The 24,745-nt window shown below is 61.9% G+C and overlaps 1 protein-coding gene across 2 annotated transcripts in view; it reads right to left on the minus strand.

The window, feature by feature from the left end:
- The window catches only part of LOC117653757 (lachesin-like), a 163,934-nt gene that overhangs the window by 11,132 nt on the left and 128,057 nt on the right, over window positions 1-24,745 (minus strand). For both annotated transcript variants that reach the window (XM_034399649.1, XM_034399639.1), the window contains exons 5-6: window positions 23,021-23,228; window positions 2,944-3,114 (exon numbers count right to left, since the gene is read on the minus strand). In XM_034399649.1, the coding sequence (XP_034255540.1) occupies window positions 2,944-3,114; window positions 23,021-23,228 (379 nt within the window). The remainder of the gene's footprint in view (window positions 1-2,943; window positions 3,115-23,020; window positions 23,229-24,745) is intronic.

Raw genomic sequence — 24,745 nt, forward strand, 5'->3', positions numbered from 1 at the left:
CGAGCAACGCGATCACTAAGGCAAGGTGAGCAGCAAGGCCACCACCAAGGCCAGCGCGAATGCCACTACCAAGGTGACCACCAAGGTGACCACCAAGGTGACCACCAAGGCGACCACCAAGGCGACCACCAAGGCGACCACCAAGGCGACCACCAAGGCGACCACCAAGGCGACCACCAAGGCGACCACCAAGGCCAACACCAAGGCCAACACCAAGGCGACCGCTTAGACGAGCGTCGAGGTGAGCACCAGGGCGAGCACTGAAACGACCACCAAGGTAAGGTGAGCAGCAAGGCGATCACCAGAGCGACCTCCAAGGCGGGCACCAAGACGACCATCAAGACGGCCACCAAGGCGATCACCAGGGCGACCACGAAGGCGGGCACCAAGTCGAGCATCAAGGCGAACACCAAGGCGACCACCAAGGCGACCACCAAGGCGACCACCAGGGCGACCACCAGGGCGACCACCAGGGCGACCACCAGGGCGACCACCAGGGCGACCACCAGGGCGACCACCAGGGCGAGCATCGAGGCGAACACCAAGGCGAGCACCCAAGGCGAGCACCAGGGCGAGCACCAAGGCGAGCACCAAGACGGCCACCAAGGCGACCACCAGGGCGACCACGAAGGCGGGCACCAAGACGACCACCAAGGCGACCACCAGGGCGACCACCAGGGCGAGCATCAAGGCGAGCACCAAGGCGAGCACCAGGGCGAGCACCAGGGCGAGCACCATGGCGAGCACCAAGGCGAGCATCAAGGCGAGTACCAAGGCGAGCACCAAGGCGAGCATCAAGGCGAGCATCAAGGCGAGCACCATGGCGAGCACCGAGGCGAGCACCAAGGCGAGCATCAAGGTGAGCACCTGGGCGAGCACCAAGGCGAGCACCAAGGCGAGCACCAAGGCGAGCACCAAGGCGAGCACCAAGGCGAGCACCAAGGCGAGCACTCGGCGATCCTTGGCTTCCTCGGCGGCGGGGCTGCCAAGTCACACGACGGCCGGCCCTTCCTTTATTGCGTACGCACTAAATGGACGACCCCCCAGGGCTTGTTCCTGGCCCAGGGTCCGCCGGCCCAGGGTCCGCCGGCCAGCCAAGCGACGCGGCAGCGCGGCAGCGAGCGGCGGCGCTCCTTCACCTGAGCCCTTCCCTCCCGCCTTGGGGATAAGAGTAGCAGTAAGGGGAGGCGGACGGGCGAAGCGGCGAAGCCTGACCGAGCGGGGCCAAGTTGAAGTCAAAAACAGAGCTCGGGAAAGCGCCCACGGCGGCGGCGGCCGTGGCGTGCGCCTCTGGAAATATGAGGCAACATAAAGCTGTCACCCCCGCCCCGCCGCACCCCGCACCCCTCGGAAAACCCCCGCGGCGCGAAAGAAGGAAACCGGTGTATTACCCCGTGCTGCCGGGACGAGTCTTCATTTTGATTTGTTTGCCCGCGCGTCCACGCCGTCCTCGCGCCGCCCCCTCCACCTCTATTTCGGTCCATTACAGGCCGTCCCTCCTCCAGCGCTCTGACGTGACGCGCGACACTTTTATCCCGTCTCTCTCTCTCTCTCTCTCTCTCTCTCTCTCTCTCTCTCTCTCTCTCTCTCTCTCTCCGCCCCCCGCGCGCTTTGTAAGGGCGGGCATCGTAATGGGCGACTGGCGTGCCCCTTCATTTGTTAAATGGCGGCCGCCTCGGCCCCACCGAGGCCGTCCCTTTGGTGAGCGTCTCGCAGTAGTGCGGACGGCGGCGGCACGGCGGCGGACGACCGGCCGGGCCAGGTGGGCAGCTCGGGGACCTCCCGGCCGGGCCCGGTGACCCTCGCTGCCCCAAATGTCCGGCCGTCCGGCCGAGGGACTGGCGGTCCGCGGCCGGCCGGCTGCCCGGGTTCAAACACTGCCCTGGGCACACTTCCTTCTCCAGACCTATTGACTTAGGAGCGCTGCCGCCCACGTCCTGCGTACTGACTGCGTCACACTAATGCACCCATTTTGCGTCCCTCTCAAGGCCAGTCGAGGTTCCCTGCTCAACCGTTCCGAGCTTCTTCCCGACTCGCCCCCGTCCCCGCTCCGCGTGACGGTGGGGCTCATCTTCATGCAAACTCTCGCTAGCCTCGCTCGAGCCGAGTCCGTCCACTAGAGCGACCGCTAGACCTTCCGCTAGAGCGTCCGCTAGGTCGGCATGCGAGACCCTTTATTGCGTAAGCGCACGGACCAGGACCTCGTGCTCCAGGGTGCATCCTCCAGGACGGCAAGAAGGGCGAGAACGCGCGCAATACCCTGCTAGCCGGGCCAACTCCGCCAACCCCATGTCCCCCTACTCTAGTCGCTGCAACTATTTTCATACCCGCGTCGCCAGAAATATGCCGAGCAACTACTTTCAGAGCTTTTTAGTTGGGAAAGGATGTAACTGTCACCGTGTCCAAGAGAACCGGGTCGTCACTACCCCACGTGCGGCGAACTCTCAACGCTGGTCTCACAAACAGCTTCGCGCGCGCGGAGTAGCGACGGGTCCCTTTGTCCACGACCGTGCGACTCAAACGGTCACCTTTCCCTGCTAATCCTGCGCTCAGTAACCCGGACTCGTGCGTCGGCGGTCGTCGCCGAGGGCTCGTCGCGGTGCTCGGGCACTCGGCGGGCTGCCACTCGGCCGGAACGATATGTGAGAAGTTTGCCCGTCGGCCTGGTGCCACTTCCACGTTCCAGGCGCACGACCACGGCGGGACGTCGTCAGGAAAACTTTTTGCGCTGACGGAAAAAGAGAAAAGCATTTTTGCCGGCTCGGCGTGCCGCGCGGGGCGGCGTAGTGCTGCCGCTAATAGTCATCGCGGACGTGAGGGCCGACTTGCCGTTGTCGTTAAGGAGCACGGCGCGCGGCGTTTTAGTTCCAGGCGAGGTCGCCGTCGAGGCCGCCGTCGAGGCCGCCGTCGTGGCGCACCTGCGGAAAATGGAAAAGGGCTCACCGGTGAACAGCTCCTTGGTGCCGCGCCGCAGCAGGATGGGCTCGCCGCCGTCGCGCCGCCAGGTGACCCTGGGCGTCGGGTGGCCGGTGGCCTTGCAGTGCAGCGTCGCGTTGTCGCCCTCCTGGACGTGCAGGTCCGCCGACGAGTCGTCCGAGATGATGTCTGGCGGCACTGCAACACCAAAACGGGGACCTTGTTTACTGTGTCCTCGTGGCCACGGCGATGACGATGTTGGCCGTGGTGGTGGTGGTGGGGGTGATCTCTGAGGAGCAAGGTAGATATAGTGGCGAAAGGGGCGGAGGCCCGGAGGAGGGCGCCGAGAGGGGAGGGCGGGGAGGTCCCGGGAGAGCCGGATCAACAAACAGAACACACATCTCAATAATTGGCGGCGCCGGCGAGTCTGTATTGTGGCTCTGGGGAGATGCCACAGCCAGGCAGCCAGTCAGGCAGGCAGCCACCGCAGCAAAACTCGTCCCTCCCCGCGCCGCGCGCGCCGCGCGGAGTCCTCTCTAACGGAGTCCTCGGCGGCCGCACGGTCTTGCCTTCCGACCGAGGCGGGGCCAGGGCACGCGTCGTATCTCCACATTAGCGCGAGACAACGGGAAAACGAAACAGAAATTCCGCACGATTCCGCGGCCGCCGCGGCGTAAACTAATCAGGAGTTGTAATAAGAGCGCCGCCGCTGTCCGCCAATATGGGCGGCGTCGCCGCGCCACGCCACGCCGAGCAGCGACGTGGACATCGCATTAATAAAGGGCGACCCTGACGTGCGAATAAAGCATATTTATAGCACCGCCCGCCGCGCGTGTGAGTCTCAGGTGGCGGCAACACGAGGGACCTCTAAGTGAGGAACACGCCCTGCCCACCACGAACCCCGTCCCCCACGCCAGAGGGACGCGCGCGGTAATTTAAACCGGCCCAAGGTCAGCAGCAGCAGCCGGCGATGAAAATTCCCAAAACAAACACGGCAAGGAAAACTTGGAGGTTTTGCCGCTTGCCCCGCGGCGGTGTTGGTGTTTGTCGCGCTGCTGCCCGACAATACGCCCCGGCGCTGGCGAAGCTGCTGCAGGCCGTGGAGGTCGCGCGGAAGATGTCCGGAGATAGGGCACGCCACACGTCGCCGCCCGGCCGGAGTCCATCTGCTTCTTGACGAGACGCTGGAATCGCGGCCAACAATCGCACGCAACCACTTGCAGCGGCGCTGCGGGCGCGGCGCGACCACAGTGGGGACCAGTTTAGAGGACGCAGACTCCGGGCAACGTTTTCAGTCCGCAACCTGGAGTCAACCCAAAGCTACGGTAGCACCAACAGACATCACCACCATGACTTCAATTCGAGACCCATTTGAGGTCTTTGGATGTGGAAACGCTTCCAGGAGTGGAGCCCACGAGGGAACAACCACGCAGTTGGCCAGAGGACCGGTGGAGGCGGCAAAAATTCTAGAAGTGTTTTGAGCTCCAGAGTCGCTAAGCACGACTTGAACCGGTGTGACCCCACCAATGGATTCCTCGTTTGGAGAGCAATCCATTGGTGGGTGTCACACGTTAGGTTCGAGCCCTGTTTGGTGACTCTGGAACTCAAAACACGTCTAGAATGGCTGCCTCCACCGGTCTTCTGGCCCACTGTGCACCGCCAGTGACACGGGGCCGAGGGCGGCACGGCCGGCAAGGTTAACCCGGGATGAAAACAAGCCGGGCCGCTCGGGCCGCTCACGACAATCCGGCCGAGAATAAGAAGTACGGCGGCCAGTTTAAGGGGCGTTTACATGCTAATGAGCCTCGTCCCAGTAACGGCCGGCCCGCCTGCCCGCCGCCTCACAATACCGTCCAACATCCCGCCAAATTTTCCACCAACTTTGCCGCGGCACTGCTGCGCTGCCGACGGCGTGGCGCGGCGCTGCCGGAAAAAAATGGCCGAAAGAGAGACTTTGGGCTTTAGGATGTGGGCCAGTCCGTTAATGGCCCAGCCGCCCAGACGCTCAGCTGAGCGCCGCGCAGTCAGTGTTGCAGACGCCCTCCTTCGGGGGGCCCAGCTCCAGCCCCGCCAGCCTCGCCAGCAGGCCGGCAAAGAAACGGGGGCTTTTTGAAGGGCGCGTCCTGCCTCCTTGCAACACGCACCAGATGAAAAAGAATCGGCAAGGAGGGGGTGGGCAACACCAAACCTACTCAGGCCACCGGGGCACTGCGCAGCGCGGCGCAGCACCAAGCGCTCCCCGGAGTGTGCCGAGCCTTGCCGGGGCCGTGGACGGGGACGGGGCCGAGGCAGGAAGGGGAGGCAGGCCGGACGCCCCACCGACACATCTGCGGCGGGGAAGTCATCTACGTTGGGCCGCGCCACTGTCTTGTCTCTTCTCTTTCATCATTTCCTTTTTCTGCTGGCCTTTCTCGCCTGGCCACTCTTTAGGGCGGCCGCCCTGGGCCACCCAACGGGGCCACCCAACGGGGCCACCCAGCGGGGCCACCCAGCGGGGCCACCCTTGCCCTCGCCGACGCCCAGGGGACCCCTGTCCTCTCCCTTTCGTCTCTTGTCCCTGCGGCGCGCGGCAAGCCCACCCTGCACCGACAGGACAGTGCGCAGGGCCCGAGCGCCAAAAATGAGTTATGATAAACACTAATAGAAGCCTTGCCCGCTCGCGCCGAAATAAAAACATGACTCGACAGGGACTTCATGAATACTCAATGCCCCGGCGGAGTGGCGAGGCGAGGGGGGCCGGCCAACCTGAGCGTCGCCCCCGGCGGTCAAACCGTTTTACTTCTGGGGCCGTCCCACTGTAGGGTTGCCACCTTCCCCCGCGGGTCGGATTCGCTGAGCAACCTTAACACAGAAAGGAAATTGCGCGCTTTAATGCAATGTCGGCCACTCTACATGCAAAACCTTTCCTTCCGATTCAGCCCGTGCTGCGCCGAGCGAGCCGAGCGACCGACGAGGAAAATGAAGTTTTGCGAAACGAGTTGCAGCCTTCCATCGGCACTCGGCGCTACTGCAAAGTGCATATGCCGCCCCATTGCGCCGCGAGAGTGATTTTGTTTTATTTTTTCCTGTGCAATTGGCACGCCTTTTACAGCGCCATTACTCGGGAACGGGTTACGATCAAGACGGCAAAAAGGAAAGGGGCGCACACACCTCGCCAAGTTGTTGCCGGCCTTCGCAAATCTAATTAAGACGCGTCGAGTTTTTGTCCGACATGAACCGTGTCCTCCGGCCGGGCAATAATGAGATTCAAAGTGAGTAACGCCTTGCGACTTTCTACTGCTACTCTCCCGACATTACCCCCGTTTTTACACTGCAAGTACAGTGAAAACAGTAAAAAAAGTACAACGAGAACTGCACAAAGTACACTAGGACTTGACCTGGACTGCAAGTGTCCTGTCAGTTCCATTGTACTTTGAAAGTACAATTTTTCCCTGACAACCCAGGAATTCCTGTAGGCTTCTTGTGGTTATATTTCTAGCTGTGTAGCAGTTGCTCGTACGGCAGGCGGGTTTGGCTCCCGGCTGCAGCTCTGCAGAGACAGTCCCGCCGGCGTTCAGAGAGCGAGATGACACGGCGAGCCGAGTCCAGGGTCACGGGGATGGCACTTAGAACGCGCAGACGAGTTGGATGGACGTGAAGGGCAGGGAAGAACTTTCCTCGTTGAATAAGTTTGGCGCTGGCGGGTTGGCTTGGCAGTGTGGGTGCAGTCCGCGCTTACACTGCACACATTTCTTCAGGACCTTCCTGGAAATCGACCATGTTTTTATCAAAGCCTGCCTGGAAAACCAGGAACTGTTTTTTTTTCTTTTTTGCCGGAAAGAAGCCTTGCGCTTGGTCGAGGTGTATGGAGCCACCGCCTCTGCCTGTGTTTGGAATCAGAGTCTCGCTACCCCATCGTTCTCTCTCTTTCTCTCCCACACACGCTGGAGTGCCAGGTTGTTCCTGGAATACCGAAGTGCCCCGTCCATTCCGTTGTCACTTCCTGGCCACTGACAGGCAGCGCACGGAAAACCGGTTAAAACGGCGTCACCATTCCCGTTTTTCTCTGCAGTTTGTCGTACGACGCGGCAGACACCGTGTCGCAGCGTAGTGTTAATGAATTAATTAATTTCTTAAAAAGCCAGTTGGCAGGCGGCGGGCGGGGCGACGGCGCGCGCAGTGGAGGACGCTGTGAAACTTGCATCGTCTGCTGAGCTCCGCAACTTTTTCTCAGTGCTCTGGCGCACTCCAGCGCGCTTCGGCTTCAGTCATCACTTCTCTGTCGTCCGGATGCTCGTCATCGCGGCGCCGTGGCTGCTGGCCCGTGGCTGCCGGCCCGTGGCTGCCGGCCCGCCGAAAAACAGCCGAGCAATCACCAAATTGGGTCGCGATCCAGTGCAGCTGGCACACTGAACAAGTCCGGTCGTGCCTATCCTGGGCCTGCCTTGGAGCTGTCTTTAGCCTGGGCTTGCCGCCCAGACGGTCCGATCAGTGACGATCGACGCTTCCATTTGTGGGCCACGGCCTTCCCTTCCCTGCAGTGGCTCTAGGCCGAGCTGGGAGCGGATGTGGTCTGTCTGATGAGGGCCTTTCGGGGTGGCCTCGAGATCCACCACAAAAAGGGCAGACTGTGATCGGAAGCCTGTTCCAAGCTGCCGGCGGACGCGCGTTCAACGCGCATCAGACTTTTATTCAACACAATATTTTTTTCCTTCCAAACATACGAAAAAAACAACTCTTTCGATGCCAGTCTTTCGACTAGTACACCGCGGCCCCTCTCCAGGGCAAGAGAGGCACACCGCCAGCTTCGGCAGACCGTCTTTAGCAAAATGCAAATGGGCCGTACCGCAACTCACCGGCCAGCTGACCTACATACGGACCACTTACAGACAGCGGAAGCAGAAACTGCCAAGCCTTTTGCACACATTCCGCCCATTCCGCCCGCACACCCCATGCGTACCGGCGCCACGCGCAGTGTGTGTGTGTGTGCATATTTAAAAAATGTGTTACCGTGTCCGTGACACGATGATGCATGCCGCTCCCTTGCGAGCAGTGCTTCACGGCGTGTGTGTTGCGGCCACCGCAGCGCGGCACGGCCGGCGCGGGGATATTTCCTCGTTAGGTCGGCGCGAGATTTACGTGCCACATGACACTGTCCCTCCGCACTACTGTACGCCAGCAGCGAAAAAATAATAAAAAAATAAATGAACAAAAACATTCAAGTTTTGTTCATGATTTCTTAGTTAATTCTTTTCAAAAAAAAATAATGTGGGACTCAAACAAAAAATATTGCAACTTTTGAAAAGAAAAACCTTTTTAGCACACGCTTAATGTCTTATGAAGGAATGTCTTATGAAGGCGAGTCTTTGTCTTTTTGGTGACAAATCTTGGTATTATGGTGCGTAACATTCATATTATGGCTTCTGCGCTCGCTCCGTAACCTATGAAGAATAAGAATTCTTTGTAAGTTACGATGAAATTCAAGTGTTTTCTCGGCACGACAAACGATTTTCGCACCATAATATGGCTGCATGGCCTTTCTTCGTAAGGTATTAACGTGTGGAAACCTAAGCGATTTTAAAAATCACTCCGTTTTGTTTTTATTAGCTTTTAAGGATTAATTGGGCAGATACTGCTACACACTAAACTTCTTACGGATACATCCTATCTGTATTACGGACATTTTTGTGCAATTGCAATTACGGATAGATTTTGCTTGTAATACGGATGAAATCATCCGTATTACAAAGAGTTTTACGTCCGTACCATACGGATATTTTCGTCTGTATGTTACGGACACGAAAACCTTTGTATTACGGATAAAATCATCCGTATTAAAACCAAAATCCATCCGTAATTACGCTTGCACAAAACCGTCCGTATTGCGGATACATGGTGTCCGTAAGGAGTCTTGAGTGTACAAAATTAAGCAGAGGAAGCAGAGGGGACGCACGCTGTCCTACGCCGGGGAGCGGAGCGAGGCAGCACGAGACGCTGCTCTGTGCGCGGCCCCGCGTGGCCCCGCTAGGCCCCACTCGGCCCCGGGCTGCTGCTCCGCTCAACATTTTCCGGCTGATTACACGCACGCCACCTGTTGAGCGGAGGGCCGAGGCCGACGAGGGCCGGCACTACAAGCGCCCAAATGGAAACCTTCAATCAGCAAGCCTTTTCCTTGAGCGGACACGTCTCGAGCAATAAATAACAAATGATTGCGTTCCTGCGATGACAACGCCCTTTTCCCGCCAACAGCTTAATTCACACCGTTTATCACTGAGCCCAGGCCCAGGCCCCGCCCGGCTCGCCCTACGCGTCGGGGGGCCCGACTTGGCTCGAGCGCGCTGTGCGCTCACAAAACATCGGGACGCGCTCCCGCCCACCCCTTAGCGAAGCCCAGCGAAGCTGCTATAGCCGATATCTTATTCCTTGGCGACGCAGTTTAGCCCGGGGGCGTGGCGGAGCGGGGCCGAGCGGAGCGGGAGGAGGCGAATGGGTCAAAGGATTATCTCTTTATGTATGGCATGATTACCGGGCCACATTTCCACTGAATGCCTGTATCGGCAGACTGTTGGGGCGCAAACACTGGAGGCTCCCCGGGTCGATAGTGCCAGAGACGGCGCGGCGGCCGGGGCCCTCCGATAACTTGTTCCGGTCCGGAAGGCTGCTGAAAACGGAGCCGATCGTAAGTTGCAAGGTAGAGTGTTATTGCGCGGCTGAGATACCGCTCGAGGAATCCGCTTATTTAAACCGTCGGCGATTATTCGCGGGGGGCTGAGCTGACAGTGTGGTGGCTTGCACAGTGGGCCAGAAGATCGGAGCGGGCGGCCAAACTTAAGACGCGTTTAGAGGTCTAGAGTCGGCAAAGAGGGCTTGAACCGAACAAATGACCCCACCGATGGATTCCTCGTTCGGAGAGCAATCCATTGGTGGGGTCACACGTTTGGTTTGAGCTACTCTGGGGCTCAACACGCGTCTAGAGTTTTGGCCTCCTCCACCGGTCTTCTAGCCCACTGTGGCTCGGCGCGCTGCGGCGGCAGTGGCGGTCAGGGGGCCATGTGGCGATGTGGCGGCGCCGGATCGAAGCATCACTGTTTTATTGTCGCATTATGGCCCCGGCCCCTCCCCTATTTCTTTCCACTCTCTTTTCGGAGCGCCGCCGCAACCGGCCAAACTTTTCCCCTTTCCAGGCTGAACAGCCGAACGGCCAACGGGCCGCATCATCAAGCAACAAGTCCTTCCTCCTTCCTTCCGGCTCCCCTCGATAATTCCATACGCGTGGCGGTCCAGACGAGTGATTCCGGAGAATCGTTTCGGCGCGCTCTCTCTCACCTCGAAGCGACGCCTCATGAGTGCGAGAGAGACAGAACGGGCCTGTCGTCGGCACGCAGCATAATTCCGAGCGGAAAGACCGGGGCCCTGGTTCACGACGTCCGGTTAGATTTAGCACGCTCAGGTGGATATTCAAATTACGGGCTGGACTTTGCCACCCTGGCATCGCCATCTTTCTGCAGGCACGGGTTGGGGCCCTCTCCTGTCAACCTCAACTGACTTATGGATGCCTTCCAAAGGACAAGACAGTGCGGAAGGCAGTCTAAATATTAACGTCTGGTGATACTTTTCCTTCTCTTCGTCCTCTTTTTGCAGGCACGCGCCACGACTATACTGCGGTCAAACTGGGAAGCGACTCGTGATTTCTCGCGGTCGAGGGCAACTGCCGCCTTGGCTACCGCCATCACTCTCATTCCAGGAACGTGACGTCTCGTTCAAAATGCCACATTCGTTTGAGTATTATGTCACATTTGTTTGGATGTGAATCAGCCATAAATCAACTTGTTCACATTCAAACGAAATGTGACACAATGCTCAAACGAACGTGACATTATGTCACATTCATCTGAACGTGATGTCACGTTTCTGGAATGAGAGTGATGGCAGTGACCCTTTGATTGCGAGAAACTCAGGAGTCTTCAGTCTTTCCACTTTATTACACGTCCCGCTCTGACTGCCCCTCCATACCTGCGGCCGTACCCGCCGCCATTTTTCGTCCGCCGGATCGCCGCCGCCCACATCCACGTCAATATCGCCAAGGAATTTGTCATGTGCGCCCGGCCAGTATTATTAATGGTCTGGGCGTGGCGAGGCGCGGTCCGGCGGGCCGGGGGACACTGGACCGCAGCCTGGAATTCCTGGAGGGTGTCCGCGGCGGGGCGAGGCAAGGCCGGGCAAGGCCGTGACGCTCTCCAGAGGCATGTGTGCCGGGCCGTCCGTCGCGCCGCCATCGCCTGGCCGGCCGTCACGCCGCCATCGCCTGGCCGGCCGTCGCGCCGCCATCGCCGGGCCGGCCTCGCAGCCATCCCGGCAATTACAGGCGTCCAGACTCACACGGCCCAAAAGGGGCAACGCACGGGCCGAGCAGGCATATTCGCCCAGAAGTATTCTGTGTAAACACCGCGGTATGTTATCGTTCTTACTCTTAAGAATTCCCCAGTATTCTAATTAGAATATCGTTGTTTAGGATGGATGAGTTTTGCGGCTTTTGCGTCCATGCTAGTCCAGGAAATCGGGCTCCCCAACTCAACGGTACTTTTAGCAGATGATACCTTTATTTCTATGATGCCTCCTTTATCATGCGTTCTCTTCGGGGTACGATTTCCCACATTAGTTCGAGAACAGTTTGGACGCGGAGTTGGACTTAATTGTGACACATGTGGTGATGTTGGGCAGCCACTACCCACGGGTTACCCCTCGTTAGCAGGCTTCCACGGTAAATCCATTTTCTAGGAATACCGGTCAATTCCCAGAGGAATCCCAAGGGGTCTCAGGAATATATGTCCATTCCCAAGAATGGTCAATTCGCAGCAGATTGCTTTGCGGTGTCACCATACCATACCACCGGTGGCACGTAACCCGGGTGGCCGGCGACCTCCCCCGCCCCGTCGGTGGCGTCCGCCCCGTCGCCGCGCACTGACGTCGCCGTCGGACGGCGCGGAACTTGGGCAAAAGTGGAGCGCCGCAGCTCCGCGGAGAGACGCGCACAGTCCGCGCTGCTGACCCGGGGGACGCCCGGCCGGGGGGCCGATCGCGGGGGCAGAGTCGCGAGGCACGGAGGGCCCCTCAGCAACAAAGGCCGGCAGCGCGCTTAGACTTGCTAAGTTCCGTGACAGGTAGATTTAAAGAGGAGAGAGCCGAGCCGAGCGGTGTCCCCGGGGAGCTGAGCCATGCCGTGGGCATGCCGTGGGCCTTCCACATCGGGCCTAGCGATCACGCGTCGTGCCTCTGGGCCTGCCGGGCCTGGAGGGCCCAGGGCCGGGCACCGAGGGGCCGCCCGTCCAAATGGAAGGGTCGGCGTCCACCGCCCCCTCGCCCGGCCGGCCGGGACCCGCCATCAAAATTATTTTTCCCGTCAATAAAGAGACAGCGATCTTTCCGCTGATGCCGAGCCGGGCCCGGCCCCGTGATGTGAATGCCAAATGGACGCGCTGCCAGTAAGCGAACCTGTCCCGCGGACGCAGCGCTCCTGTGCGTGCGTGTGCGTGCGTGTGTGGGTGGGCGGATGTCACCGCGATGTTGCGACGCGTCAGCCCTGTCGATACGCCCGCCATCGCAGACAGTCGCAGACAGAAGCCACAAAGACGCGGCGTGGCGCGCTGCCGACGGCGCCGCCCACACAGGCGTGGCGGGGCGTGGCGGGGCGGGGCGCCCACCCATCAGTCTCCCAGTCGGCCGCAGCCTGTCTGGATCGTCCGGAATCGTAATCCTCCTGCCAGCGCGGTGCACGCGCGGAGTGGAGCGCGGCGGAGCGTACAGTCGCCCACAGTTATTTGCGAACCATTACCAGCCGGCCGGCATCGGACAGGGCAAGTGGCGGCCCTGGCGGCCCTGGCGGCAGCGCCTTGTGTTCCGGCAGAAAAGTGACAAGAACAGATAGTCGCGCCGGAGAGCGCGGCGGCGTTTGGCTGGAAAGGGTGGCCGTGCCGCCGTGGCCGTGCCGCCGTGGCCCTCCCGCCCTGCTGGCCGGCTGGCTGCGAAACGTTGCGCACATCTTGATAGCGGATCCTCCGAGCAGTTCCATTTTCCCTGCTGGCGCCAAGATTAGGCAGAGTGGGGAAAAGGGGGGGGGGAGACAATGAGACTGCGAGGACTGTCAGCTGGATCAAACAATGCCGAGTCGCGACACCGCGCGGCTGCACCGGCACACTGCACCAGACGCATCGCCATGAGGAAGGCGCTTTCTTTGAATGAGTAGAAAGTGACAATGAAACGGTCAATGTCCGACATTTTCACAAACACATCGATAGTTCCAGAATCGTTTGCCTGCGCTCCACTCCACCAAGATACGCATAAGTGTACGGCACGCGCGGCCGGCCAGCAGGGCCATACTAAAAGTGTCAATTTTTTTCGGTGTTTTTTGTAGGCATAAAAACGCGACCCTGAGGCGGACTGCGACGAGTGAGTTGAGGCCCAACGTAATTCCGCCGAGATGAATAGCAAGTTGATGAAGGGTGAGGGGAGGGATGGGGGGTCGCCGGGGGAGCAGGTCGTGTTGGGCATCAGGTTCCAGGGGGACGAGTAGAACTGTGGTAAGATCCACGCGGAGGGGAGGGGGTCAATGTCTCAAGCTGCCCGCCGGGACCGCTGGCCGGAGGCACGCAGGGCAGGCGGCGAAGGCCAGCCCGGCAAGGCCAGCCCCGTGCAGGCCAGCCCCGTGCAGGCCAGCCCCGTGCAGGCCAGCCCCGTGCAGGCCAGCCCCGTGCAGGCCAGCCCCGTGCAGGCCAGCCCCGTGCAGGCCAGCCCCGTGCAGGCCAGCCCCGTGCAGGCCAGCCCCGTGCAGGCCAGCCCCGTGCAGGCCAGCCCCGTGCAGGCCAGCCCCGTGCAGGCCAGCCCCGTGCAGGCCAGCCCCGTGCAGGCCAGCCCCGTGCAGGCCAGCCCCGTGCAGGCCAGCCCCGTGCAGGCCAGCCCCGTGCAGGCCAGCCCCGTGCAGGCCAGCCCCGTGCAGGCCAGCCCCGTGCAGGCCAGCCCCGTGCAGGCCAGCCCCGTGCAGGCCAGCCCCGTGCAGGCCAGCCCCGTGCAGGCCAGCCCCGTGCAGGCCAGCCCCGTGCAGGCCAGCCCCGTGCAGGCCAGCCCCGTGCAGGCCAGCCCCGTGCAGGCCAGCCCCGTGCAGGCCAGCCCCGTGCAGGCCAGCCCCGTGCAGGCCAGCCCCGTGCAGGCCAGCCCCGTGCAGGCCAGCCCCGGCCAGGCCAGCCCCGTGCAGGCCAGCCCCGTGCAGGCCAGCCCCGTGCAGGCCAGCCCCGTGCAGGCCAGCCCCGTGCAGGCCAGCCCCGTGCAGGCCAGCCCCGTGCAGGCCAGCCCCGTGCAGGCCAGCCCCGTGCAGGCCAGCCCCGTGCAGGCCAGCCCCGTGCAGGCCAGCCCCGTGCAGGCCAGCCCCGTGCAGGCCAGCCCCGTGCAGGCCAGCCCCGTGCAGGCCAGCCCCGTGCAGGCCAGCCCCGTGCAGGCCAGCCCCGTGCAGGCCAGCCCCGTGCAGGCCAGCCCCGTGCAGGCCAGCCCCGTGCAGGCCAGCCCCGTGCAGGCCAGCCCCGTGCAGGCCAGCCCCGTGCAGGCCAGCCCCGTGCAGGCCAGCCCCGTGCAGGCCAGCCCCGTGCAGGCCAGCCCCGTGCAGGCCAGCCCCGTGCAGGCCAGCCCCGTGCAGGCCAGCCCCGTGCAGGCCAGCCCCGTGCAGGCCAGCCCCGTGCAGGCCAGCCCCGTGCAGGCCAGCCCCGTGCAGGCCAGCCCCGTGCAGGCCAGCCCCGTGCAGGCCAGCCCCGTGCAGGCCAGCCCCGTGCAGGCCAGCCCCGTGCAGGCCAGCCCCGTGCAGGCCAGCCCCGTGCAGGCCAGCCCCGTGCAGGCCAGCCCCGTGCAGGCCAGCCCCGTGCAGGCCAGCCCCGTGCAGGCCACAGAGCAGCCATCGCTTAAGAGCAAGAGATGCGGACTGTAACTTTGACGCACAAGTCGACTGCAGCCTTCCACGCTGCTTTCCGCTCTAACTCTTTCCAAAGAGGCAAAACGAACATTCCTGACGTTTCCACTAAAAGGGGTCGGGGACGCGGCGGGCGGTTGTTTCTCTCGCTGATGACGGGGCCGGCGGGGCCACGGGTGTGGCGAACAGACGCGGCGTAGCGGAGCGTGTAGCCAGCAAAGCGGTGCATCAAGTCCGCGAAATGGCCTTTGTAGTTACTGGGGCGTGGCGCGGCGGCGTGGTGCGGCGGCTTGGTCGAGGACACCAGGACCGAGGTCGCCGACCAATGCGCAGAGTAATGAAATCCAGTCGAATCGGCCTGCCGCCCCGCCCCGCCCCGCCCCGCCCCGCCCCGCCCCACGCACGGCCCTCGGCCCAATCTGCTCGTCCGCTTTCATTTATGTATTACGGCCTGGCCTTATTATTAAGCAAGCGTCTAACAGGTTATTTGGTCCCGACCGCGCGCGCCGCCTCGCCGCCTCGCCTCGCTCCTTTATTTAGGGCCATCTTAAGTAAATTATCCCCACCACCGCAAGAACCACCACCCAGCGCGGCCGGCCTGGCTAGGCCTGCCTGGCTAGGCGGCCGCGGGGCTCGTCCGAACAACAACACGCACGCACACAGCGCCAGCCAATCCCAATGCATGTTTGATGGGGAAACCACACACTGTGCTTTAATCGCTTCGTTCCCCTTCTTTTTCCTCCGCTCTGTTTTGGAATCACACGCAAAAAAATAAATCGATTCAGAGCTAAAAAGTTAGCACCAGTGCTAATTTATCTAGCTCTGTAGGCCCAGCAAAATTTTTAGCTGCACAGCTAAAAATTATTAGCTGGGTAAATTTAGCTATGGAGAAAACGGAGATTAGTGGCATTGGAAACAACTCTAGCTGCATTAGCATTGTAGAATTCTTCATGATTGTGATATTTATTAGAAGGTGCGGGATTTTCTGTCTAAGACGGACCATTCGTCCTGAGGCGTAAGGCTCCTCCGGGACAGTCATGTCTCAAGGGACTTTAAAAATTGCTGACTATGGGTGATGTCACGGTGAGGACGCGGGGAGCATCCGTTCCCCGACTAACCCATCTCTCACTGCTAGCCACCAGCGCGAGCGAAGCGCCACGGAACGAACGTAGCCTTGCCCTATCTCCTAAACATTTTTGCTGCATTGTAAATCCCATTTTTGCAGCCATTGATTAGCACTGCAGCAAACTGAGGTAGCTGAATCCTCCAGAAATATAGGTTCCGGGAAAGCCGATCTCCGGCAGACCCTCAACTAAAGGAGCAGCGCTACTCAGCAGAGGTCGCTAGCAGAGTTGCAATTTTTTTAGCTGTGGTGCTAAAAAACGCCAACTAAGAAAGTTAGCTCTGGACTGACTTTTATTTTTTTGCGTGCAACACACATACGCGCACACACGGACGAAACGACGAAGAGGCGAAAACAAGAAAAGAGGGAACAAAATAAAAAAGGCGGTATTCGCGTTGCATAGCGGTCGGCTCGGATTCGAAACTCGCCAAACAACTACAGTAACAACGAAACACGGCGGGGCGGGAAAGGCAAATTTGGCCGCCAAGTATACGAGCCCGGGGCCGGGCGGGCCGGGCGCGGCGGAATGGACACTAACTCGCGGAGCCTGCAATCCGTGGCGTGGCGGCGTGGCCGAGCCCCGTCTGCATAAAAGGGCCACGCCACTAATACGCGGGCGTGCGTGGCCGAGGCCGGGGGCGGTGGGGGCCGCGGGGGCAGAGGGCGGGGGCAGAGGGCGCGGCAGGACACGCTGTACTGGACGCCTGCGGAGTGTCTAATGTTGCCAGATGCACCATAAAGGCCGACATCAGCCGAATGACCTCATAAACGCCTAGCGATAAACCCCCGGCCACCCCGCCTCGCCCCGCCGCGCGCCACCCCGCCCCACCGCGGCCGGCTGGCCTTTTCGCGCACACACTGCCGCCAAGTCCGCGCCGTCCCTCCACCTGCGTGCTTATCTACTCCCCCTCCGCGGGCACGCTGCTGTCCGCGTGGCGACGGCCCGGCCCTCGGCATGGCACGGCACGGCACGGCGCGGCACGACGCGGCGCGGCACGGCGCGGCACAGCGCGGCCGCCTGAATAATGAAGACCCGGCCGTGATAAAGGCAAGGATGACGCATAAAATCGCGGCGCCGAAATAAGCAGCGGCCGCACGCCACCGCGCGAGGCAAGGCGGCGAAGGCCACCGCCACGGCGTGCACGGCGTGCAGGGTGGCGGACTGATTCCGAGAGTCGTTTTCGTCGCTCTGTCTCTCTCGCAACCATACGGGGGTGGCCCATGCGGGCGAGAAAGACAGAGCGACGAAAATGACTCTCGGAATTAGTCTGCAGGGCGTTTAAGGTGGCGTGGGGCGCGGGGGGAGTCCGCCACCACGGCGTTCAGGGTGTCTGCGTGGGGCGCGGGGGAGTCCGCCACCACGGCGTTCAGGGTGTCTGCGTGGGGCGCGGGGGAGTCCGCCACCACGGCGTTCAGGGTGTCTGCGTGGGGCGCGGGGGAGTCCGCCACCACGGCGTTCAGGGTGTCTGCGTGGGGCGCGGGGGAGTCCGCCACCACGGCGTTCAGGGTGTCTGCGTGGGGCGCGGGGGAGTCCGCCACCACGGCGTTCAGGGTGTCTGCGTGGGGCGCGGGGGAGTCCGCCACCACGGCGTTCAGGGTGTCTGCGTGGGGCGCGGGGGAGTCCGCCACCACGGCGTTCAGGGTGTCTGCGTGGGGCGCGGGGGAGTCCGCCACCACGGCGTTCAGGGTGTCTGCGTGGGGCGCGGGGGAGTCCGCCACCACGGCGTTCAGGGTGTCTGCGTGGGGCGCGGGGGAGTCCGCCACCACGGCGTTCAGGGTGTCTGCGTGGGGCGCGCGCGCCGAGCCATCGGTGTGGCAAAAGCGACACACGACAGGTCTTACGGCTAATGAATGATTTATGGGTCCAAAGAGCCTCGCGCGGCACGGCAGGCAGTGCGACTGCAGAGGGGTGAAAATCAGGGTGAAAGAAGAAATAATGCACACAACGCCCCACCCATACGCTCTCAAAGGGGCTGAGGCACTGGCCTGCCTGGCTTAGCTCGACCCACGCACGAGGCGCCTTGGCGGTGGCTGCAGACTGATTCCGAGAGTCCTTTTCGTCGCTCTGTCTCTCTTGCACCGAAACAGGACGCTCCACCAGCGCGAGAGAGACAGAGCGACTCTCGGAATCAGTCTGCTGAGGCGACGGCGGGAAATGCGGGGAAACGAGACGCGTGGGTGGCGGAGCGAGAGAGACACATACAGGAAATTGGTGGCAGGAAGAATGCGCGGAAGGAGGACAGTTGTTCCGCTGTGTCTGCGCGGCCGAGGTGCGGCCGAGGCGGGCGTGGCGCGAGGCTGCAGTCCCGGATGGAGACCGCGGCGGCTGTATCTTTTTTTCATGGCCAGGTGGAAATTTCGGGCGAAAATCCACCCCCAGTTTGCAGTCAAACAGCACGGCGCCGTTTACGGCGTGCATCGCGGAGCCGCTCCTCTTCCTGCAGTAAATGAGGCCGACACGCGAACGAGCGCCGAGAGCCATGCTACGCCGGCAGCCCCGATTCCGAGAGTCGCTGTCGTCGCTCTGTCTCTCGCGCACCTAGAGGGGACGCCCAGCGAGAGAGTCAGAGCGACGAAAACGACTCCCGGAGTCAGTCTGCTGGCCGGCCAAGACTCAGCCGCCAAGGACGAGCACAAGGCATGCAGAGCCAGAAGTCGGACCAGGCTGACGAGCCGCGAGCGATTCCATACATCGTCGCTGTCTCTCTCGCACTCGTGGGGCGCTCCGTCGCTCCGTATCCACGCGCTGAGGTGCGCACGGGGAGGGCACACTCGTAGCGCGCAACACGAGTAGCGAAGTAGTCTGAGAATGCTGAAGGCAACCGGAGCAGAGCTCCACCAGGAATAGGGACAGGGATGAGGGGGGATTGGGAGGGGGGGAGCCTGTCAATGACTCGCGTGTAATCCCATCCCGGTCCACGCGCCGCCAGCGCCAACGCCCTCCGCGCGCCTCGCCTCGCGCGGGCCTCGCGCCTCCAGCACCCTCCGGCCTCCGGGACGACAAATAAAATTACACGGCATCGCGCGGCGGCGCTGCCGCACCTCCACGCCGAGCGCCGGCCCGCCAGGCCCCGCCAGGCCCAGGCAGTTCGGGGATGAGGAAACGAATTCTGTTGGACCTGTGCGCTCCTGATGAGAGGCCCCGGCAGGAGGGCCCGTGCTGCGCGGTGCTGCGCGGTGCTGCGCGGTGCTGCGAGGCACTCGGCCAGCAGCGCCGCGTCCCCGAGGCGCCATCCGGGCCTTCCAGGCCGTTAACGGCATCCTCGAGTCAACACGCCCTGCTGGCCGTGCGGGCGGCGTGCCGGCCTTGTTGGCCTCCAGCGGGCATTATACCCTGAGCGGATTACATTTCCGAGCGGCGTGCAGGTAGGCAATCCATCGGGCTGGCGCCATGCTGGCGCGCGGCGGCGTGGTGGGCCGGGCCGGCCTACCTGGCGGGCTGTCGACGCGCTGCTCCAACCACGCCACTCCAACGCGCCGCAGTCGGTACCGCCGCGGTACCCGCAGCCCCCTTGGCTTTGGCCAATTTGGTGCCACTTTGGTGTGACTCCGGCGCGGTGCCGGCCCTGCCCGTTGTTACGGTGATGGCCGTTATTATTCCTTTAAGAGAGGCTTGTGGGTCTGCGAGCTCTGCGAGGTCGCGGCCCTATTTGCATGGCTATGAGGGACCCGGAGGGACCGCAGGGACCCCCAAAGGGAGCCCCCCAGAGGAACCCCCGCAAAGGGACGCCTCTTGTTATCAACAGCAATTTCGTTCGCTGACTGGATGAATATCATTTGTGCGAGTGACAGTTTGGCGACCACTCAGCGCGGTGTCGTGGCGCCGCGCTGGCGCCGCGCGCCCCGAGCGACGAGACCGCCGGGCCGGGCACAGCGCGGCACACCGTCACCGAGGCGGCGTCACAATCCTCCTGGAGGGGAAAGATTATTTGCCTTTCAATTGGCGAGCGTTTCCCCTTCGGCCCCGCCCCACCCCGCCCCACCCCGCCCGATGACAGCTCGCTGTGCTTGCCGAGGCCAGGCCAAAGGCTGGCCGAGTCCTGAGTCGGAGGATTACGCCTGAATCCCGAATCTGTGAGTCGGCCGCGCCGCCGGGCCTCGAGCCTCGCGATGGAAGGCGGGCAACCCACAGTGCGCCAGAAGACCGGTGGGGGCGGACAAAATTCCAGACGCAAACAGGACTCGAACAAGCGTGTGACCCCATCAATGGATTGCTCTTTGAACGAGGGATCCATAAGTGGGGCCACGCGTTGGGTTCGAGTCCTGTTTAGCGACTCTGGAGCTCAAAATACGTGTCGAGTTTTATCCACCGCCAGCGGTCCTCTGGCCCACTGTGCAGCCGGTGGGGCGGGCCTGCCGAGGCCTGCACTGCGACTCGGTGGGGACGAGGCGGAAATTGAGTCAGGCCGCGCCGCAGCGCCACAACGCAATGGGGCAGCGCGGCCTCGGCGCCGTTAAACCGAGTATCCGCCAACACCACCTTCATCTCCATGCGCCGCGCGCACCCCCCGCCGCACCGCGCCGCACCGCGCATCGCGCTTCCGGACTTGATCAGAGGTGAGTGAGCGCGAAGGGCGGGGCGGGGCGGGGCGGGGCGGGGCGCGAAACTAACTTACAGCCGGCAGCACCCCGCCGCCCGGGTGGCGCTAACTTCCAACTCTAAGTAACTCCAGATGGTGCAGGTGTGGGACAGAGACGCGACGATAAGGAGTGATCCCAACTCGCTAGTTCATCCCACCACCTCGACACAACAGCGCCCCGCCCCGCCCCGCCCCAGCATCGCCATGCCATTCACCCCGCGGCCGTGCCTTTCTTTCCCTGGCTTCGCTGGCTTTGCTGGCTTGCCTGGCTTGCCTGGTTTGCCGTCACCGCGTGCCGCGTTCGGCGGCTGCCCTTTCAACGCGCCGTGCGCCGTGCGTCAACTTCCTAATGGCGGATACGGCGCGGTGCACTGCCGGCGCCGTCTCCCTCGCACCCCGGCGGGACGCTCCACGAGGCGAGAGAGACAGAGCGGCGACAGCGCTGTTCGGCATCGCTCTGCAGCACCGCCATTGCTGCGCGATTGCTGCGCCAGTGCCGCCAGTGCAGTCTCTAAGTCGGATTCAAAAGCCTCCCCGCGCCGTGCAGTGCAAGTGAAGCAGCCCGCGCCCCAGCCGGCAAAAAAAAAAGAAAAGGAATGACCCTGTCGCTGTCCGAGGGGCTGGCCCGGCCGACGCGTAGATGGAGGCGGGCAGCAGACTCATTCCGAGACGCGTTTCCGTCGCTCTGTCTCTCTCGCTCTCATGGGTTGTCTCCCATAGGTGCGAGAGAGACAGAGCGACGAAAACGACTCTCGGAATCAGTCTGCAGGAAGGCCGTGTCCAGGCCCAAGAGGAACGGGTCGGACATTTGCTTTAAGCAACAGGAATTTTCTTTCCCCGGGCAATCGTGCGTTCACGGCGCGTCCCTCGAGTCGCGGGGCGTCGGCGATAGCCGTGCCCAACTAATAGCCTCTCTCTCGCGCGAGCCGGGCCGGGCCAGGCCACGCCGGGCCACGGAAGCCTTGCCTAGGCCCGGGCTCATCCTGTTCTCTCGAGGAAATGACACAAACTTTTCACGACGGAGCGCAGCGCGACTTCGCAGCTCCTACAGGCAAAGCGAGAAAGTGCGCCGTGCCGTGCCGTGCCGTGCCGTGCCGCGCCGCCAAGAAAAACATTCCAAAGTTAAAGACGTGTGAAGATTCCAGCCGGCGGGCTGGAGTGGCTGCTTGCTGGCTGGCTGGCCCCGCCAGTGGCGCTGTGGACAGAGATTGCGGACAGAGTCGGGCCCGGGAACGGATTACGCCGCGGCTTTCCGCGCGGGGTGCCTGCCGGGGTGCGCCGGGGTGCGCCGGGCGGGTCGCGGGGTCCGAGCTTTATGAATCGATTCATAACTGCCAGCCGCGAGTGATGTGCCGTAATCACCCCATTGAGGCTCCAAAGTGACACCCGGGATCATCCGCCCTCCGTCGCCGCGGCCAGCACTGCGGTCACCCGGACGAGCTTTCTCCCTCTTTCTTCTTTCTTTTTCTCTCTCTCGCGATACTTTTATCCCGTCCGCACTTAGGCGCTCGCTCTCCCTCCCCCCTCCTCTCTCTCTCTCTCTCTCTCTCTCTATCTCTCTCTCTCTCTCTCTCTCTCGCCGTGATGCGGCACGACTCCGGCCGAGCAAGGGCGCCCAAAAGAGTCCCCGAGTCATTGGACTCTTGAATGGGTTCAGCTCGAGGCCCTGTGATGCCTTTTCAAGGCAAGTGTTGAAGATGTACGTCGAGCGCCTGCAGACGGCCGGGTAGGCAACACGAGGCACACCCGTGTGCTGGGTTGCCTGCCCTCGGTTTCGCAGGGGCTCAAGCAGTCAGCTTTCTCATAACCCAAAACGCGAGGCGTGGGTTTATTTCAGTGGAGTGGGTATTGAATGTCCAAAGCCAGCGTCGAGGCACGCGTGAATGTGACAGTGAATTTCGGGTCGAGAGACGCCCGACGGTGCCCCGTGCAGGGAAGGATGGGATTCCTCACAGAAGTCAGAGAGCAGCTCCCTAGAACCCGAAATACCGTGGGATACCGGGGGATCCTGGGAGATACCGTGGGATACCGGGGGATACCGGGGGATACCGGGGGATACCGGGGGATACCGGGGGATACCGGGGGATACCGTGGGATACCGGGGGGGGGGGATACCGGGGGATACCGGGGGATACCGGGATCTGGAGGCGGCCTACTTCCAGAGGCGATGCAAGGTCTTTCGCCCACCTTCCAAGCGGCTATCTAGGTGCTTATGGAATGGGCACACCCCCTTTGCCCCTCCCCTGTATCCAGACCTGTTCAACCATTCTACGCGAATAGAACCTAGCATTTCTCGGCGCTGAATGTTTCAGCGGCGCGCAGCCTCCCCGCCGCGAGTGCTGGCTATTTCTACCTTGTCTCGCGTCGTCGCCGCGCTCTACTTGGGGCTCGGCGTCGATCCCGAACCTGGGACGCGGTGAGGAAGATAGGCCGGATCGAAAGCCAAGGCATGCACAAGGCTGCTCCACTCACCGTGCACGTCGATGCAGCCCTGCTGGCTCTTCATGACGAACGTGTTGATCTGGCACATGTAGCAGCCGCGGTCGCTCTCCTTGACCTGCCGGATGTGCAGCTGCCACGTGCGCTGGTTGTCGTGCGACACGGACACGCGCGAGTTGTGCGTCACGACACGCGTGTGCATGGTGAGCACCGTCTGGTCCGACGCCTTGAGCCAGCCCACCTGCGACAAGGACACACTACGTAATACCTGGACGAGACACAGTTGATTTGCCAGAAGACCGGTGGAGGCGGCCAAAACTCTTGACGCGTTTTGAGCTCCAGGGTGGCTGAATGGGACTCGAACCGAACGTGTGACCCCACCAATGGATTGCTCTCCGAACGAGGAATCCATTGGTGGTGTCACGCGTTCGGTTCGGGTCCCATTTAGCGACTCTGGAGCTCAAAACACGTCTAGAGTTTTGGCCGCCTCCACCGGTCTTCTGGCCCACTGTTCGAGGCAAAGCAGTGCAGGGCTCTCTCGAATCATTTAGCACTGCCGCCTTGGCCGCCTCGGCCGCCTTGGCGGGGTGTGGTCTGAGGTTAACAACTAACGGAGCGGAGAGGCTCCGCTGTGCCCCGCCGTGCCGCGCCGGGGCTGCAGGACAGAGGGGCCAGGGCTTTGTGAGCCCAGCGCGGCCCAGCGCGGCCCAGGCGTGTGGCCACCACGATAATGTAATCCGGAGGGTGAGGGCGAGGCAGGGCGAAGGCCGAGGGTCGGGCCGGTCGGCGGGGCGCCGAGGTTTCCAAGGTGACTATTACCGCCGTTACGCTGTTTGGCCATCCAAGGTGTGTTAACAATAGGCGGGCCTTATATCAACAATACGCTGGAGGCCGGCGAGGCCGGCGCCAAGGAGAGAGGGTCGCTGCGGCTGGCGCGAGGCTAGCAGGGCCAGCGCGGCCAGCCCAGGCCAGCCAGCCCGGGGCTGTTCGCTCGCCCGGCCCGCCCGGCCCGCTGGCTCGGCCCCTCACGGGTCGTAGTTCCCCTGACGGCCACCTCGGGCGAAGGCGCTGGCTCGGCCCCTGACGGGTCGTAGTTCCCCTGACGGCCACCTCGGGCGAAGGCGCTGGCGCGGCGGACGTGCGGCGTGCCTGCAGCCTGCACCTGTCCGTTCCGCGTGCACGGTGTGCACGTCAGGGAGGCCGCCGCCGTGGAGGCCACCGACGTGCCGCGAGTGAGGGCGCCCGGAACACGTCCAGACGAGCAGTTCCGAAGAGTCGTAAAAAAACAACAAAAACTGTGCACTCGTATCTATTTATGCTGTTGTCAAAATGTATTCTGCCTTTTTTCAAAAGGCGCTTTCTTATTGGTAACATTTTTGTGCCTGTCCCAAGTTTCGTATATATAAGTTAAACTCGGTGCTAAAAAAAAAATTCCAATGCTAATCGCATTGCACGGTGTTCCCGTTTCCATAACTGGTTGAAAATCGAGGAAAACATGACAAGACAACCGCAGCCTTTGAGAGCATGCCAAACAATCCAACCTCAGCAACAATGGAGGGGCAGTTTCAATGAGCGCCTGTTCGTTCTTTCAGCCTCGCGATTTTCGAAAGGGCGCAGACGGCAAGCAAATTGGTGCCAACCCACGAAAATTAATTTGATGCTACGTTTCTGCTACGAACTTTTTAGCAGTGACAGACTTTAAACATGTTCCAACGTTGAGACACCGTGCAATGTGTTAGCATCAGCATTTTCAAATTT

This window comes from Thrips palmi, unplaced genomic scaffold (assembly GCF_012932325.1).
Source record: "Thrips palmi isolate BJ-2018 unplaced genomic scaffold, TpBJ-2018v1 HiC_scaffold_10, whole genome shotgun sequence".
Taxonomy (NCBI): Eukaryota; Metazoa; Arthropoda; class Insecta; order Thysanoptera; family Thripidae; genus Thrips; species Thrips palmi.